The 19,719-nt window shown below is 47.2% G+C and overlaps 1 protein-coding gene across 1 annotated transcript in view; it reads right to left on the bottom strand.

Moving 5' to 3' along the window:
- TM2D1 (TM2 domain containing 1) overlaps window positions 1–19,719 on the bottom strand; it is a 178,571-nt gene that overhangs the window by 90,882 nt on the left and 67,970 nt on the right. Inside the window, exons 5-6 of the mRNA XM_069232551.1 lie at window positions 18,381–18,472; window positions 5,701–5,774 (exon numbers count right to left, since the gene is read on the bottom strand). Of these exons, the coding sequence (XP_069088652.1) occupies window positions 5,701–5,774; window positions 18,381–18,472 (166 nt within the window). The remainder of the gene's footprint in view (window positions 1–5,700; window positions 5,775–18,380; window positions 18,473–19,719) is intronic.

Genomic DNA, 19,719 nt, shown 5'->3' with positions numbered 1-19,719 from the left:
CTTGGGACTATGAAGAGCAAAGGGAGGCGCACATCAGCATTTTATTTAATTCAAGACAGTTCGACCTTTAAACCATACCACGACCACTGAGATAGTAAAAGCCCCTCTCCTATGGTCACCTGAACTCAGACTACTTTTAGGTCTGTGAAACCTCTTTTCAAAGTAATCTCTTTGGAACTGCATTGTAGGCCCGACGTTCTAGACACGCCTGTTGCTGTGCACTAAGACTATTTAAATCTGTGTAATTTTAAATAATTTCCATCTTCTTTCTGCTGCTGGATACTGTGTTTTGCCTTCACTTCTAAAAACATATATTTGCCTCAAGCAAAGTTTGGTTAGTAAGAGCAGGGAAGTTTGAAAAGTCTAGATAAATGTGAGGGGGTCCGTCCCTGGAACTAGATGCAAGAGGTCAAGGGCTGGAGACACATCCGACAAGTGCCCAAGCAGGTGGAAAAATTGAGACATGGGGCCCTTTAACGTTATCTCCAACACAGTGAGGTTCGAGTGACATTTAAGGAGAACATATACACACACATTAAAAACAAATACTTCATCAAAAGACAATGTATGTGAATTGTGGGAATAAGGACAAACACACACACACACAGGAGCGACATGTTAAGCAATAGTGCAAACTTTTTGTGGCTCTCCCCATCTGGTGCAGGAGTGCGAGGTGTGGGCTGCAGTAAATAGCTCACTGATACAATGGGTTTCATGACAGTCACACAGCCTTATGTGCGAGTTTCTCTTAGGCATACCACGTCTGTTACTGTGCCCAATATGGATAAAGGTAAGGGGAGAGGCGCCCAACTCTGCCCTCTTCCGCAAAGGTGGGCCTGAGTGCACAGCAAGCTGCAAGATAGAGGGCGGGTAGCACCCCAACTCACTCTTAGAAGGATGCCTGGGTTCATTTGAGAGTCAAAATGAGGGACGTCGATGGGTGGCAAGCCATGTGGCAAAGTGGCAGAATGGGATGCTGGGGAAATGGTGAAAAAGACGCAGGCAGAGGAAGTGCACCATGAGGCCGAAAGAGAGACGGAGTGCCAACTATCAGATGAGGCAAAGGAGGGGAAGAAGGGACACTCAAAGCAAAGAAAGAGCACAACCAGACACAAACGGGGGAAAGGAACACTGTGGTAATGAATGTTGTCCCACATCATATCACTACAGACACGCTTCGAGCACTTGCCAGTGAGGGTGATGCGGCTGAGAGACCACATTCAGCCATAGTGCAGAAGACCATATCACAAAGGGGAAGCCCGTGCAGCACAAGAATTAAGCAATGATCTAGCTGCTTATACTAGATGGCAAGACAGTCATGAAATATGCGTATCAGTGCACCATCAATATACTGAAGAGATGCGTCACCGTCGATGCAAAGCAATGAAAGGTCTGCTTTGCCAACGAAAAGCTAAGCAATGGCTCCAGATACTTTAGTCATAGAGTATGTTTTTAAAACTGCTATCTAAATAGTTTTCCAACTATGCAAAGATAGAAATAAAAAATGAGCTCTCCAATGTTTCCTCTTTATAGATAGAACGAATAAAGAACGAAACACTGTTCCAACAGCAACACTATTTTTCCTCTTAAATTTAGTGGCACGCAATTCATGCCAAGCAAAAAAAAAAAAAAGCAAATCCTATTTCAGGTAAACAGTACATGAATTGGGTCAGTAGAATACCATCCATGCCTACAAGAAAGATAAGAACTCTTGACATGTGTTTCACTCACGGAGCTCTCTCAAAGCTCAGAGGAGTATAGCTGACTTCAGTCAAACACAGTATATAACATCCAGTGCTGAATATTTCCAACTGAGTAATTTGGCATTCTACGCCATCCCCAGAGATCAACAACAAATCTGACCAGATTAGGAATAGCAGATCCTGCATAACATAGGAATAGGAACGACCTGCTACACGGCCACTTCTTCTGAAGAGTAGTCAATTATTTATCCTGCTACCGAAAAGAGCAAAGGCGGCTTCAGGAAAAAAAGATTCCATCTTTGTGCACGAGTAGTGTGATATGCATTAGTGTAAACTATGGTATTGTGCCCAACTAACCCACTATCGATGTACCTTGTGACTGAAGGCTTTGGAAAAACCGTCCGATATGTTTCACTTTGTATGGTTTCTATCCAAAATAGAAGCACCCGAAAAGTGCTTTATAATTTTGCCAAATTTGAAGCACTTTACGCTTTCAAGAACTTTGGTTTCCTTTGCTCCGGGTGCATTGCTCGTTTCTGGACTAATCCAGATTCCTTGATAAACTGAAGTAAGAGGGGAAAGCATGTCACGAGGCATCCCTGTTTTACTCCTACATGTGTCTGAGACAATCACCCATGCTGTGGTGGCAGATAAGGCCTTTGCTATGGTCCTTGGCATAGTGGCAGCTGTTGTTGCTACTGCTGGCTCTGCTGCGCTTTGTTGCTGCTGTGGTTAAAGTAGCCGTCACCACAGTTGTTCCTGTAAAGGTGGAAGCCACGGAGTCTACGGTCTTGCACACAGCAGTGGATGCTGCAGTTATACCTGGCCGGGTGGTAGCTTTGGTCCCCACTGGGGTCTTTGATGTGGTTCAGCTGTGGACGTTTTTGTCAATGCTGTGGTCCCTACTTTGCCTGCCATTGTTCTAGCAGCTATAGTTGCTACTGAGGTGGGGGCTGTGGTCATAACTGCTGGGGCTACGCCTGAGTTGCTGCTTCTGACGTCTTCCGGGCCCTGCAATGGTAACCGCTTGTGTTGCTCTTGCTCCCATGGAGGCCGCTGTGATTGATGTTGTTCTTTGGAGTTGCTGCTGTAATCACTACTCTCTAAGCGACCTCACACAATTAATGGCCTATCAGACTAGCAGCACCCGGTAAGGAGGGTAATCAACACCCCATGCCCATCTCTCTCTCGCTTTTAAATGAAGTGAACTGTGGCAGCAGGTAAATGATTCTCTAGTGAGACGTAACAAAAAGTGAGTGCAAAAAGCGGCAGGTACACGGAAACCCCATACCTCACTGATTACCCGCCCACGCCCCACCTGAAACAAAAACAAAAAACAAAAAAAAAAATCTGGTGCAGTTTACACTGCAGAGTGGGCACGGCTCACCGTACAGAGGGAGGAACACATTCGATGTATCTGCGCGCTGTTTTGGGATATGATTATATGAGAAGTAGAACGATATCTTGTGCAAACATTTCAGGGAAAACAGAATTTCATTTTCAACTAGCAAAAACACACATAGCCTCTTGTCATTCATCGCTGAACAGTTACCGGTCTGAAAAAACGTTTTTTTTTGCTGATAAAGCACTCTAGTTATATAGCATCCAAATCTGTGTAAGTTCTAGCAGGGCTCCCTAATTTTAGGCATACTTACCATTTTCTCTGTTCTGCCCATCAATTAATTAGATCGTGAACATCAGTTGAAAAAAACAATTAAAGTAAATTTCCTCATAAAAATCTTTACGAGTAAGATGCAAAAAGTAAGTGTGTATATATATATTTAAATAACTGATGGTGAGCCAATGAGCAGTAAGGTGAACATAAATAGTTTAAGGTGAACACATGCTGGATGTAGACAAAATAAAAAGTTTATTGGGAGTTGGTGCACTTGGTGTGTTCAAAGTGAAAATTTATAATAGGAATGTCAAGTGAGAAGCATGAAAAACTTTCTCCAATTAGAATTTTGGTTAGATTGTTAAAAGGCGCACCACATATTGTGGATGTTTAATTTGACTGACTAACTTTTGTTTTATAAACGTTAAGACTACTCATTTAAATTCGAAGTATGTAATTCGTTTTTTTGGGTAACATGGAAATTCAAAGTGGTCACAGGCAGTGGCAACACAGCTAAATCATGCTTAGTGTCCTTTATGGTAACAGAGGGACCAGGACGTAGGTTAACGACCAGAGCTACCGACTTTGGCGCTGAGGAACCAGGTTCGAAACTCGGTGCCAGCTCAACATCCAGTGATCTAGGGCAAATTATTCAATCTTCCTCTGCCAAACAAAAAATGATCACACGCCCTTGTTTTTTTCCAACATCTGCTCGCCAGCAGAAGCCCAATTCATGTTTTTTTTGCAGAGTAACAGGAGAAACGAGGGCATCTCACGGGCAGGCATCACTCTGCCTACAGTGACGTCTAGGTTTTAGAAGTACCACTCAACCACAATGTCAAGAGAGGTAAATGTCGCAGTGCTGGGAAAGGCAACTGAAGTGCTTCTAGGGTTGCTGATGACAGGTTTGTCTGCAGAAGCAAGCAAAAGTAGAGCGAAACAGAGGGTGTAAAAAAGTCAGTCATGAGGAAGAGACACAGCAACTATAGGAAGAGTGACCACAACTAAAAACAAGCATTGGTAACTAAAAGCAAGCATTGTAGTCATGGTTGTCTCCAGCGAGAGCGGTGCTGATCTGTTTCAGAGAAAGGAAAGAAGGAGGGAGTGGTCCTCCCCCAGGTGGGAGAGTAAAGCCATGTCCACGCTATGGCCGGATGAGGCGAGGACCAGTATCCTAGCAGAGCCACTAGCTCCAAGACCACTGAGGGACAAGGGCATAAGCTCTTGAGAGGATAGTATATTTAGGCAGTGAGGTAAAATAATAATAATAATAATAATAATAATAAAACAAGCACTTGCAATGCAATGGGTCTCCCATTTGCTCGTGTTAGAGCTGTTAGCGTTGTAAACTCCTAACCGGACTTTTCGTGCCACATACATTGAAAATGAAAAGTAAAACAGTTTCACATAAGTGAGCCGATTCAATACGCCACGACATCAGTGTGAGGCCGCACACAAAAGGAAAAGAAAGTTTGCTCGCAGTCAAACGTATCAGCAAAAGTGCAATTAGTCACCTAACAGGGGCGATGTCCAAGGGCTTACCTAAACCGCGCCAAGGAGGGACAAACTAGAGCATTCATCAAGGAAAATAAAGTATTTTTGAAGGGCAAGCCCTTGAACGAGTGATAGTGATGGGCGTGCAGTGGGCGTGGTTAAAATCCCAGGTACATACCATCACGTCGGAAAAGCAGCGCGCTGCTCAACCTAAAAATGGGGGTGGGGTCTCTCAAGAAGTGTGGGGCCAGGTTTCGGCTCCCTGATCCGAACCTAGGGTGGGCACGGCTTCCTGCAGGCAATTGGCGTGCAAGCCCCGAGTTTTTGGGCAGCCGCTGCTGTGGAATACCCCAGCAAACCTCGGTAACTCAGAGCCTGTCAGCAGAGCCCCCGACCCAACGGAAATAAGCGTACTTCAAAAGGGGGTCTGCTCTGCCCCAAGCAGGCTCTGGTGCCGATTCCCCATCTGTCCTTGGGGAGGTCGGTCTGGTGACACTGGGCGCACTAACTGCCACATGGGGCCTTTTGCCCCCATTACATTCCAGCAGGGTTTAGCTCAGGCGGTAATTACCAGGTGCGACAAACAGTGCACCAATCACAACTGCGATGTTTGTGCAGGAACCGCAATTTAACGGGGCACTTGTAATTTGGACCCAAGAGATTTGCTTTCTCTGAATTCTGGGAATACACTTTCCACCAGATAACAAAATAATGGATCCAATAACACCCGCTGCGAATTCACTGAAACAAAAACGGAACCAGAAATAATTAAAAGTACAGTTCGCACCTACTTCCAAAATTATTCATACGAATGTAATGTAACAGTGGAGAAGCTATCAAACTGGCATAAAACAGCATAGAGTGTTATTTTCAAGGCAATAAACGAACCTGCATGATTATGAGAACGAAATCAATCAGGCATCCGATACCACAAAACCCAACCGTGCAGAACTTCAACATGCCTGTGGGGAAAATAAACACACACAAAGGTTAACTGCAATTGAAACGAATTCTCAGTGGAACTTGTTAACAGTCATTGCTACGATTTTCAAAGTCAACAAAATTAGTAAACTGGGATCAGTGTTTTTCTGAAGAAAGTGTACAGCAGTACAAGTATCTTTCACTGAAACAAAGTCCACGCTAAATGGAGTTAGGAGGGAATGGCTCCTCTTCACAGAAGGTTGCCTGATGCTACTCAACCAGCTCGAGGTCATAACTTCAAGCAGTGGATCTTTAATTGTTATTATGTGTTAATATCAACTCCATTTCAGATATGACGTGTTAAACAGACCTAAGTTGGCACCATACACATCTATTCTCCTCTTTTTATTTGTGAACAGAGTCCTCTCTCTTAGGCATTTCCCACATGTACATAAAATGCGCTGGGTTTCCGGGTGTAGTTTAAAAGGCATACCTTTAAACACCGTCAAGGCCACATCACAGAAAATGGGAGTTCTATTGTAGGGTATTACTCACGTGACAAACTTGTGCTGTGCGCATGAACCACTCGTGGTCTGCAGATCGAGGTCAATTATATCTTCCTGTAGAGGGCATTACCTTGCTGCGCCCAACACACGAACAAGGTTTTCAAAAAGGTATTATACATAAAGGGCCACACATGGAAAGGTACAGGAAGTGAAAGAAACTTGTGTCACCATCAAACTGAATTTCTGTTTAATGCACCCACCAATCTAGATGAAGAATCTCCACCATTTTCAAATCTAGTCAAAACAACCACTGGCATATCCAACTTAGACCTCAAATGCTTCCAAAAACACAGATGGTGTTGTGTCAGATGCTTGTCAGAATCATGGAACACAACTCATTTGTATCTGGATGAAAACTCGAATTAGGGTCGTTAAACTGTAGAGACAAGATAACTGACAACTGGGATTTGCCAGATGGGCTGCGAGCACAAGCAGAAAAGTGGCAACCAATTCCTATGTTCTAATCCTTACGTCTGTAAAAGACTGACGTTTCAAGGCAGTACACCCCCCACCTCCACCAGTCAACTTACTCATTTCCTTTTGCAAGTGTTCCATGTTTAACAACCAGCAAGCACAGCAGATGAAATCCTCTAAATTATGAATGATGAGGATTTACCAGAAAATACAAATCATCCTTTCAATTTACTTGAAGCCAATTATCATATACAGCTTGAGCAATGTGTCTAAACACACATTTGTCTCAGACAATACTGTCAGGTATAATAGAGCTTGAAGATTGCACGCTTTCAAACGGCGGCCGGATGGATACTATGCACCAGAGCTCTGTACTTTATACAACATGTACAGCAATTGTCCATATTCAAGAATCAGTTCGCCAAGAAGCAGACATGTGCTCAATGGAATTTAAAAGAGGAGTTAATAAAAGGATAAACTATTAATTTGGTGATTACCTATAAGTTTTCTCCTCCCTACATAAATTCAGCCTATTTAGTTGCTTTGAAATTATGATTCATTAAACACGCTTAGCTTCGCCTGTAGAGTGAAGGTTCTGCCAAGTCTTTCAGCGAGGAAAAAGATTTTGTGTTCACACTAAGACTCATCATGAGTGAGCTTCCAATTCTGATGGGTAGCAGCCATTACCAGTCCCATCGGAATTAGAAGTCTGCGGAAACACTGGAGATCTCTTTAAGTTTACTTTTAGATGGAGGAATTTGGGGATGTGGGTCTGGTGGGCATGGGATCTGACTTGGGACTAACTATTCCCCATATAACCCCTCATTTCGTCAGGTTTAGACTCCAACTAAACCGACTGCTCTTCAAAGACAGCGCTATGCAGCTGTCACTGCATAACTAATCCACTAACTTCAGCATCCCAGTATGGTGGTTTCTGGTTACTCTCCAATATTCTACAAGAGTCCTATTCACATGAAGTCTTAGAGATTGAGGAGGCTGATCACTTAAATGTTTCTTTCTAACTCTGAAAGGAAAAAACAACTGAAACACTAATTACCAAAACATGGATTTGCTGCCACTGAAGAGGCTTTTATCAGCATTCTGAAAACAAGAAAGGGTAGGTACAAAAAGAGCGCAAGTTGTAGTTCACTAAAGCATGACGGCACCGGGATCGGACCGTCAGCATATGCCGAGAATTTAGCCGCAGGCTAATGACATTTCCTACCAAATTACCACTGCTTATTGATTAGTGACAAAGGCAAAAAAACGCAGAACACCAGCACTGCCTCCGGAGAGAACTGTGAGAATCTATTGCAAACTACTAAATGTTTGTCGAAGAGGCCGACTCTGGCAGCTGGGGACTTTTAATCTTGCAAGACATTGCAAGGTTTAAGACAAACCATTTGGGGCCCTATTACAAGGTTAGTTCTAATTCCGATTCATTCAGTAACTGGACATAGCAGTTGTTAGCAGCACCCCAAGCTCGACATTCTCAGTGTCATAAATTTCACTTTCTGAAAGTCGTCAAAATATGCAAGAGGAAAAAAGCGGAGACTGGTGGATATCACTGTGGAAAACCATTATTACATATCACTCCAATTTTTTAGGGGAAATCACATAATAGCCCAGTGGGGTCTAGCAACCAGAAAGAAATAATACCCATAGCATCGGTATTCCCACATTGCTCAGAGGTAGACCCAAATCTCCTTGTCCTTCTTGTTTGCGCGAATGAGGTACTGAATAAATAAATGTAATGCAATTATGAAAACAAGTAATTGATGTATACAATTTTATATCACTGTCCAAACCACAGCCACTGTAGAACAGCACAGTGTGCCACCCACCTTGGTTTGCAATTGAATTTTCAAAGATGGAGGCAGAGAGAGTAAAGAGATTATGACTGAATACTTAATTTAATAGATTTTTAAATTCAAGACACCAACGTTCAGTTATGTCACGTTTAACAGCCAATATGTATTTCGTGACTGTCACTTCCTCAGGACTGTTAAGATAAAATATCAAGAAAAACAATGACACTTACGTAAGCCATGATTGAATTTGAATGTTGGGACTTGTTTTGTTTGGAAAAAAATAAAATTAAGAAATTAATCTTAATACTCTGGATTATCAGTGCATCCCTCTTAAAATTGTATCAGAAGTAAATTAAAAAAATGGGGTATAAAAGGTGGAAATCTGGAGAGTACACCATGTGTGATTGACCATACCTTCTTTCCCCTATGAAATCCCAATTTTCACAATGAGTTAATGGTTAGGGCAGCCATACAGTATCATCTTGTTTTTTTCATAACATTTTCGACCTCATGTTTAAGCACAAACACCTAGTTGATTTTGGAAAAACACTTTTAATAATCAAGTTTACTTAATATCACATTTTCTTCAGGCTAAACTGAAGGAGCATCTTTCTTTTAGAAATTTGTGACCAAGATGGATAGTCTGGGCCTAGAAGACTGCTGGTTATTCTGTGCACCTAGTTCTATCAGAATGATAATAATACTAAGAAATATTTATTGGGAAATAGGCTACAAGATAAATAATCTTTAAAAAAAAGCCCACTATTTCAGAGATTTTGAAAATATCAGCTTTAAGATAATTTAGTAAGCGCTTTTTTACTTTTAAGCCTTGCATAGTTTGGAGTTTGTTCCCAAGTTTTCTTCACATTGGTTGTGTCTACATGTTTTAATAAATCAAGTTTAACAGATTACAGACTAAAACCAACTTTGGTATTCAACTTCCACAATTATATTTTCTACTTTATTGCTACTATCAAGATTACTCATGATCAGAACTGTCTTCTTCGTTGCTTGAGAAAGCATAGTGCTGTAGAGAAGCACAGCTCAATCATAGATAGAAGAGCAGTAAGATAATGGGGAATAGGCACAAAGCGTAAGCATATATTTGAGAGTTGGTTGGGCTGCAAGTATGGAAGTAGCTTTGAGACCTAAAAAAAGGCATATAAGATGTCTAATATTTGCAGTGGAATAAGACTGCTGCTACGGTAGCAGGGAAAACATTTATTACAGTCAGATTCTTTGATATCCAGCAAGCCATCAAAAACGTCACTTGCTGGACCTCCAACGGCGCCAACAAAGTTGCCCCCAGCAAAACAACAAATAGAACAGACCTGACAAAAATGCCAGCTGGTACCCCCTGGAACCAAGGACCTCGAAATGCAACTGGAAAGGAGGTGGCGTACCACCAAGGAGGCCACCGACTGAGCCACCTTCAAGAACTCACTCAGCCGGTACCACAGACTCCCGAAAGACACCAAAAGGAGCGCCTTGGCCAACCGTATCCAAGCCAGCTCCAACCACAGCAAAGAACTCTCCAGCATCATCAAGAAAGTCTCCAATCCCTCAGCGTTGGAAAATAGCATCACCCCCCTCCCAAGACCTCTGTAACGCTCTCGCTGACTACTTCCAGGACAAGATATCCATCACCTACTAAAATTGTGCACCCCAACCGGCCACCGCCGACACCCTTAAAGGCACCCCCAGCAGCCACAAGATCACCAGATGGAACCAGATCACCATCCAAAACACCACAAACATCATGTGCTCTGTTCACTCAGGATCTCCCGCAGACCCGTCGCCACCACATGGTCAACCTCGGAATCAACAGAATCATCAGCAAACTCACTGACATCTTCAACACATCCATCTCCCAATACATCCATCTCCCACCACACCCTAGTCAAAAGGCTCCACCAGGTCGGCATCCAAGACGACGCCCTCAAATGGATTGCATCCTTCCTATCCGACCGAATTCAAGGAGTCCTCCTTCCTCCCTTCTAATCAAAACCCATGAACATCATCATCAGCATCCCCCATGGCTCAACCCTCAATCCCACCCTCTTCAACGCCTACATAACCACCTTGGCCAACATTGTCAGGAACAACAGACTCAACATCATCTCATAGGCTGACGGCACTCAGCTTATCTTGCTATCTAAAGACCCCTCCACTGCGAAGGGCAACTTCCACCCCTGCATGACTAGCATTGCCAAATGGATGCAAGACACCTGCCTCATACTCAACACAGACAAAACTGAAGTCATGATCTTTGGAAGCACCACCTCACCATGGGATGACTCTTGGTGGCCTGCTAACCTGGAACCCTCCCATGGTCAGAGCATGAAACCTCAGCATTATTGTGGACAACAAACTTGCCTCGAAGAGCCAGATCAATGCAGTCTCCTCTGCCTACATCCTCACCTTCTGCATGCTACGCAAGAGTTTTAAGTGGCTCCTGGTCTCCACGAGCTGCACCATCAGACACACCCTCGTTACCAGCCACCTGGACTATGGCAACACTATATGCTGGAATCCATATCCAATACAAAACAATCTGCCCCACTCCAATCCAAAACAATCTGCTCTATCCCACTCAAATCCAATCCACTCCAACTCAAATCCAATCCACCCCCACTCAAATCCAATCCAACCCACCCCGCTCTAATTCACCCCACCCCGCTCTAATTCACCCCCACTCCAATACAATCCAACCCATATCACCCACTCCAATCCAATCCACCCCAATCGCAGTCCAGTCCAATCCAATCCACCCCACTCAGTCCAATCCAATCCAAACCACCCCACTCGCAGTCCAATCCAATCCACCCCCCTCTAATTCACCCCCACTCCAGTACAATCCACCGCAATCACCCACTCCACTCAAATCCACCCCAATTCAGTCCACCCACCCGCTTTCAATCCTCTCCACCCTATTCCAATTCATCCTACTCAATCCATTTCTTCCCACTCCAATTCAATCTACCGAATCCAATCCACCCTACTCTAATCCAATCCACCCCGCCCCATTTCAATCCACCCACTCCACTCCAGTCCATCCCGCCCCAGTCAATCTCTCAATCCAATCCACGCAGGGCACCTCACTCCAATCCACCCACTCCACTCCAGTCCACCCCGCCCCAGTCAATCTCTCAATCCAATCCACGCAGGGCACCTCACTCCAATCCCCCCACGCCACTCAAGTCAAACCACCAACCCCAATCCAATCCAATCCACTCCACTCCAATCCACCCACTCCAGTCCATCCCGCCCCAGTCAATCTCTCAATCCAATCCACGCAGGGCACCTCACTCCAATCCCCCCACGCCACTCAAGTCAAACCACCAACCCCAATCCAATCCAATCCAATCCACTCCAATCCAATCCACCCACTCCAGTCCATCCCGCCCCAGTCAATCTCTCAATCCAATCCACGCAGGGCACCTCACTCCAATCCCCCCACGCCACTCAAGTCAAACCACCAACCCCAGTCCAGTCCAGTCCAGTCCAGTCCAGTCCACACCCCACCCCACCCCACCCCAGTCCAGTCCAGTCCAGTCCAGTGCAATCCAATCTACTCGCAGTCCAGTCCAGTCCAGTCCAGTCCCCCTCGCAGTCCAGTCCAATCCAATCCAATCCAATCCTCCTTGCAGTCCAGTTCAATCCAATACAGTCCAGTCCAATCCAATCCACCCCACTCACAGTCCAGTCCCACTCACAGTCCAATCCAATCCAATCCACTTGCAGTCCAGTCCCACTCACAGTCCAGTCCAATCCAATCCAATCCAATCCACCCCACTCGCAGTGCAGTCCAGTCCAGTCCAATCCAATCCACCCCACTCACAGTCCAGTCCAATCCACCCCACTCACAGTCCAGTCCAGTCCAATCCACTCAGTCCAGTCCAGTCCACTCACAGTCCAATCCACTCCACTCCAAGTCCAGTCCAATCCACTCCACTCACAGTCCACCCCACTCACAGTCCAGTCCACCCCACTCACAGTCCAGTCCAGTCCACCCCACCCCACCCGCCGTCCAGTCCACCCCACTCGCGGTCCAGTCCAGTCCATCCCACTCGCGGTCCGGTCCAGTCTAGTCCATCCCACTCGCGGTCCGGTCCAGTCTAGTCCATCCCACTCGCGGTCCGGTCCAGTCTAGTCCATCCCACTCGCGGTCCGGTCCAGTCCATCCCACTCACAGTCCAGTCCAGTCCATCCCACTCACAGTCCAGTCCAGTCCATCCCACTCACAGTCCAGTCCAGTCCAGTCCATCCCACACACAGTCCAGTCCATCCCACACACAGTCCAGTCCATCCCACACACAGTCCAGTCCATCCCACACACAGTCCAGTCCATCCCACACACAGTCCAGTCCATCCCACACACAGTCCAGTCCATCCCACACACAGTCCAGTCCAGTCCATCCCACTCACAGTCCAGTCCAGTCCAGTCCAGTCCAGTCCAGTCCATCCCACTCGCGGTCCGGTCCAGTCTAGTCCATCCCACTCGCGGTCCGGTCCAGTCTAGTCCATCCCACTCGCGGTCCAGCCCAGTCTAGTCCATCCCACTCGCGGTCCAGTCCATCCCACTCACAGTCCAGTCCAGTCCATCCCACTCACAGTCCAGTCCAGTCCATCCCACACACAGTCCAGTCCATCCCACACACAGTCCAGTCCATCCCACACACAGTCCAGTCCATCCCACACACAGTCCAGTCCATCCCACACACAGTCCAGTCCATCCCACACACAGTCCAGTCCATCCCACACACAGTCCAGTCCATCCCACACACAGTCCAGTCCATCCCACTCACAGTCCAGTCCATCCCACTCACAGTCCAGTCCAGTCCATCCCACTCACAGTCCAGTCCAGTCCATCCCACTCACAGTCCAGTCCAGTCCATCCCACTCACAGTCCAGTCCATCCCACTCACAGTCCATCCCACTCACAGTCCAGTCCATCCCACTCACAGACCAATCCAGTCCAGTCCATCCCACTCACAGACCAATCCAGTCCAGTCCATCCCACTCACAGACCAATCCAGTCCATCCCACTCACAGTGCAATCCAGTCCAGTCCATATTACAGTCCAATCCAATACAATCCACCCCACTCACAGTCCAGTCCAATCCAATACAATGCACCCCACTCACAGTCCAATCCAATACAATACAATCCACCCCCTTGCAGTCCAGTCTAGTCCAGTCCAGTCCAATCCACCCCCCTTTCAGTCCAGTCCAGTCCAATCCAATCCCCCCCCCTTTCAGTCCAGTCCAGTCCAATCCAATCCAATCCCCCCCCTTTCAGTCCAGTCCAATCCAATCCAATCCACCCCCCTTTCAGTCCAGTCCAGTCTAATCCAATCCAATCCACCCCCCTTTCAGTCCAGTCCAGTCTAATCCAATCCAATCCACCCCCCTTTCAGTCCAGTCCAATCCAATCCAATCCAATCCACCCCCCTTTCAGTCCAGTCCAGTCCAGTCCAGTCCAATCCAATCCAATCCAATCCACCCCCCTTTCAGTCCAGTCCAGTCCAATCCAATCCAATCCACCCCCCTTTCAGTCCAGTCCAATCCAATCCAATCCACCCCCCTTTCAGTCCAGTCCAGTCCACCCCCTTTCAGTCCAGTCCAGTCCAATCCACCCCCCCTTTCAGTCCAGTCCAATCCACCCCCCCTTTCAGTCCAGTCCAATCCAATCCACCCCCCCCTTTCAGTCCAGTCCAATCCAATCCACCCCCCCTTTCAGTCCAGTCCAATCCAATCCACCCCCCCCTTTCAGTCCAGTCCACCCCCCCTTTCAGTCCAGTCCAATCCACCCCCCCCCTTTCAGTCCAGTCCAATCCACCCCCCTCGCAGTCCAATCCACCCCACTCGCAGTCCAATCCACCCCACTCGCAGTCCAATCCACCCCACTCGCAGTCCAATCCACCCCACTCGCAGTCCAATCCACCCCACTCGCAGTCCAATCCACCCCACTCGCAGTCCAATCCACCCCACTCGCAGTCCAATCCACCCCACTCGCAGTCCAATCCAATCCACTCGCAGTCCAATCCAATCCACTCGCAGTCCAGTCCAATCCAATCCAATCCACCCCACTCGCAATCCAATCCAATCCAATCCACCCCACTCTCAGTCCAATCCAATCCAATCCACCCCACTCGCAGTCCAGTCCAATCCAATCCAATCCAATCCACCCCACTCGCAGTCCAGTCCAGTCCAGTCCAGTCCAGTCCAGTCCAAACCAAACCAAACCAAACCACCCCACTCGCAGTCCGGTCCGGTCCAATCCACCCCACTCGCAGTCCGGTCCAATCCAATCCACCCCACTCGCAGTCCGGTCCAATACAATCCACCCCACTCGCAGTCCAGTCCAATCCAATCCACCCCCGCAGTGCAGTCCAGTCCAATCCAATCCAATTCACCCCCGCAGTGCAGTGCAGTCCAATCCAATCCAATCCAATCCAATCCACCCCCGCAGTGCAGTCCAGTCCAATCCAATCCAATCCACCCCCGCAGTGCAGTCCAGTCCAATCCAATCCACCCCCGCAGTGCAGTGCAGTCCAATCCAATCCAATCCAATCCACCCCCGCAGTGCAGTGCAGTCCAGTCCAATCCACCCCCCCTTTCAGTCCAGTCCAGTCCAGTCCAGTCCAGTCCAATCCACCCCCCCTTTCAGTCCAGTCCAGTCCAATCCAATACACCCCCCCCCCTTTCAGTCCAGTCCAATCCACCCCCCCTTTCAGTCCAGTCCAATCCAATCCAATCCACCCCCCCTTTCAGTCCAGTCCAATCCAATCCAATCCACCCCCCCTTTCAGTCCAGTCCAGTCCACCCCCCCTTTCAGTCCAGTCCACCCCACTCGCAGTCCAGTCCAGTCCAATCCAATCCACCCCACTCGCAGTCCAGTCCAGTCCAATCCAATCCACCCCACTCGCAGTCCAGTCCAGTCCAATCCACCCCACTCGCAGTCCACCCCACTCGCAGTCCAGTCCAACCGTCCAATCCACCCCACTCGCAGTCCAATCCACCCCACTCGCAGTCCAATCCACCCCACTCGCAGTCCAATCCACCCCACTCGCAGTCCAATCCACCCCACTCGCAGTCCAATCCACCCCACTCGCAGTCCAGTCCAGTCCAATCCACCCCACTCGCAGTACACTCGCAGTCCAATCCACCCCACTCGCAGTCCAATCCACCCCACTCGCAGTCCAATCCACCCCACCCCACTCGCATTCCAGTCCAATCCAATCCACCCCACTCGCAGTCCAGTCCAATCCAATCCAATCCAGTCCAGTCCAGTCCAGTCCAGTCCAGTCCACCCCACTCGCAGTCCAGTCCAATCCAATCCAATCCAATCGCAGTCCAGTCCAGTCCAGTCCAGTCCAGTCCAGTCCAATCCACCCCACTCTCAGTCCAGCCCAATCCAATCCAATCCAATCCACCCAACTCGCAGTCCGGTCCAATCCAATCCACCCAACTCGCAGTCCGGTCCAATCCAATCCACCCAACTCGCAGTCCGGTCCAATCCAATCCAATCCACCCCACTCGCAGTCCGGTCCAATCCAATCCAATCCACCCCACTCGCAGTCCAGTCCAACCCACTCGCAGTCCAGTCCAATCCAATCCAAACCAAACCACCCCACTCGCAGTCCAGTCCAGTCCAATCCAATCCAAACCAAACCACCCCACTCGCAGTCCAGTCCAATCCAATCCAATCCAATCCAATCCAATCCACCCCACTCGCAGTCCAGTCCAGTCCAATCCAATCCAATACAAACCACTCGCAGTCCGGCCCAATCCAATCCAAACCACTCGCAGTCCGGCCCAATCCAATCCACCCAACTCGCAGTCCGGCCCAATCCAATCCACCCAACTCGCAGTCCGGCCCAATCCAATCCACCCAACTCGCAGTCCAGTCCACCCCACCCGCAGTCCAGTCCACCCCACCCGCAGTCCAGTCCACCCCACCCGCAGTCCAGTCCACCCCACCCGCAGTCCAGTCCACCCCACCCGCAGTCCACCCCACTCGCAGTCCAGTCCACCCCACTCGCAGTCCAGTCCAGTCCACCCCACTCGCAGTCCAGTCCAGTCCACCCCACTCGCAGTCAAATCCAATCCAATCCACCCCACTCGCAGTCCAGTCCAGTCCAGTCCAGTCCAATCCAATCCAATCCACTCGCAGTCCAGTCCAGTCCAATCCAATCCACCCCACTCGCAGTCCAGTCCAGTCCAGTCCAGTCCAATCCACCCCACTTGCAGTCCAGTCCAGTCCAATCCAATCCAATCCACCCAACTCGCAGTCCGGTCCAATCCAGTCCAATCCAATCCACCCAACTCTGTCCGGTGCAGTGCAGTCCACCCCACTCGCAGTCCAGTCCACCCCACTCGCAGTCCAGTCCACCCCACTCGCAGTCCAATCCAAACCACCCCACTCGCAGTCCAGCCCAATCCAATCCACCCAACTCGCAGTCCAGCCCAATCTAATCCACGCAACTCGCAGTCCAGCCCAATCCAATCCACCCAACTCGCAGTCCAGCCCAATCCAATCCACCCAACTCGCAGTCCAGCCCAATCCAATCCACCCAACTCGCAGTCCAGCCCAATCCAATCCACCCAACTCGCAGTCCAGCCCAATCCAATTCACCCAACTCGCAGTCCAGCCCAATCCAATTCACCCAACTCGCAGTCCAGCCCAATCCAATTCACCCAACTCGCAGTCCGGTCCAGTCCAGTCCAGTCCAGTCCACCCCACTTGCAGTCCAGTCCACCCCACTCGCAGTCCAGTCCACCCCACTCGCAGTCCAGTCCAATCCACCCCATTCCACTCCACTCCACTCCACTCCAATCCACCTCAGTCCTCTTACTCCGTTCCAATCCACCTACCTAATCCGATCTAATCCACCCCACTCCAATCTACCTTATCCATCCCACACACTCCAATCCACCCCACCCATTTAACCTCACTCAATCCACCCACTCTACACCAATCCACTCTACCCCACTTTACTCTACTCCAATCCAGTCCACCCCTCAATCTACTCCACAACACTGCAGTCTACCACACTCTGCCAATGAACTCTACTCAACTCAACTCCACGACGCTGTATTACTCCCTACTCCACTCTACACCAGCAAATCCACTCCACAACACTCTACTCGGACACTCCACACCAACCTTTAGCCATGCTGAACAGCAACTACACTGGTGTACAATATGGCAAAAACACATTGCAAAGCCAATAGTTCTTGTATAGGCAAGATCTATTGGATTTACCAATGCTTGTCTACACTTATTAGCATTCCAGTGCTAGCTTCAGTTTGCAAGTAACATAATTATGATCCAAAAGAAATAGGAAATATGTACCATTGTAGGCACGCACAAATGCGGACATGTAGGACTGGCAGGAAGAAAAGATTTTCTGAGTGAAAAAATAGTCTACACTGTTACAGGTGCTTTATTCTTAGCATGGACTGTTTATAGGGCTAGGACAACATCACCTTTGACCTCCTAAGATTAAAGCATACCACATGGGACGTTAAGACAACAGCGAATAAATGTTGCATAGCTGTTTCAAACCATATTACTCCTATCGCTTTACACTGTTTGTTACGGCGCTGAATGTCAGGCGAGTTCTCCACACAGCACCCTAGTACTCTTGGTGATACAGGAGAGCCTTATAAAAATGTCAAATAAAATAAAAGAACTGCACATTCTGGTCAGTTATGAAAACGTTAATCCTACACTACACAGCAATACAACGGGAATGTTTTTTCCTTTGTTTCAGTAGATCCATGGTAGTCCTGAAAACACGAGCTGTTTTAATTCCACTCATATTCACAGTGTAGGCAGAGGTACTCACCTAGAGCTGGGTATCCTAGATAAAATCTATCAGCTCCCAACCACCCAAGGAATAAGGATAGTGCCACTGCCACCTTGTAGGAGTAACCATTTCTGCATTAAAAGAGAACAGTGAAACATTAACAAATTGCACATAAATGTTAAACAAAAAGATTCAAATTTTACAACAGACGTGGGATATAGCCATTTAAAGTATTATGTTTATTTTTTAAATAAACCTTTCTGAAAAAAACATAAAAAGGGGCAATCAATTCTGCAACCGAAATGAATATTTCTAGTAAGAAGGTTATGCTTCTTATGCTTTACACTTCTATGATTTCAGAGATGCTCACAGAACTGCCTCCGAGTTCCTAATCATTTACAACTATAATAATTTAATTTAACATTTCGGACCACATGTATCAAACGTTTTTCCATTCACAAACTGTGCCAACTGCTAAATCCCACTGTTTGCAAATGCAAAAGTGCCTTTTCAAATGTATGAAAGGCATTGGCAGTCACATTTTAGGGAACCACAATTTTTTTGCGATTCCCTAAAATTGCGACTCCAAATAGGGAATCGCAATTAGCGATTCCCTGAATAGGAAATCGCAAATAGGGATTTCCTATTTGCGATTCCCTAAGCACATGTAACAAGCATTTCTTAAATGTGAAATGGGCATTTAGGGAATGCGGTTACCACCAACCCTAAGTTGGTGGTAACCATGTGCAATTTAAAAAAAAAATATTTTTTGTTTTTTAAAGTGCCATGTAATGTGTACTTTACATGTGCACAAATTATTTTCGCTGTGCATCAAAAGGGGCCTTAGGAAATCGCAATTTGGTAATGCAAAATCATTCGCACCTATGGGCCTTCAACCCTAAAGGAATGAATGGAGTCATGATCCCAAATAGTGATTCCCTAACAGCGATGTGATTTTGTAGGAATCTCTAGTAGGGATTCGCTATTTTGTTACATACTATGTTGCATTCCCTAAATAGAGACTTCTTAAAATTTGCTATTTAGGGAATGCAAATTGGGATTTTGATACATCTGGCTCTTAATTTCATGTTTTGCTGGGATACAAATCACCTATAGGCTAGGCATCAAAACACATTTACAAGATTTACGTTGTAACAAACAAACAGGAGATGAATATATACAATCAGAGAAATACTTCTGGCTTTGAAGCATTCCACAAAGTTTAACAGTAGAAGTCTGGTTCTAACGCTGGGCCATAGAAAAGCTTTTTGAAGCATGAGAGAAAGTAGAACAGTTGCAGGACAGGGGAAATGTTAATATAAAAGAGAATGTTTAACCATGTGTCCTAATAAAAAGACCTACTTACGTAAGACGACCC

The sequence above is a fragment of the Pleurodeles waltl genome, chromosome 4_2, assembly GCF_031143425.1.
Source record: "Pleurodeles waltl isolate 20211129_DDA chromosome 4_2, aPleWal1.hap1.20221129, whole genome shotgun sequence".
In the NCBI taxonomy this organism is placed as follows: Eukaryota; Metazoa; Chordata; class Amphibia; order Caudata; family Salamandridae; genus Pleurodeles; species Pleurodeles waltl.
The sequence above is the reverse complement of the archived record's forward strand: the minus strand, read 5'-3'. Positions and strand labels throughout refer to the sequence as shown.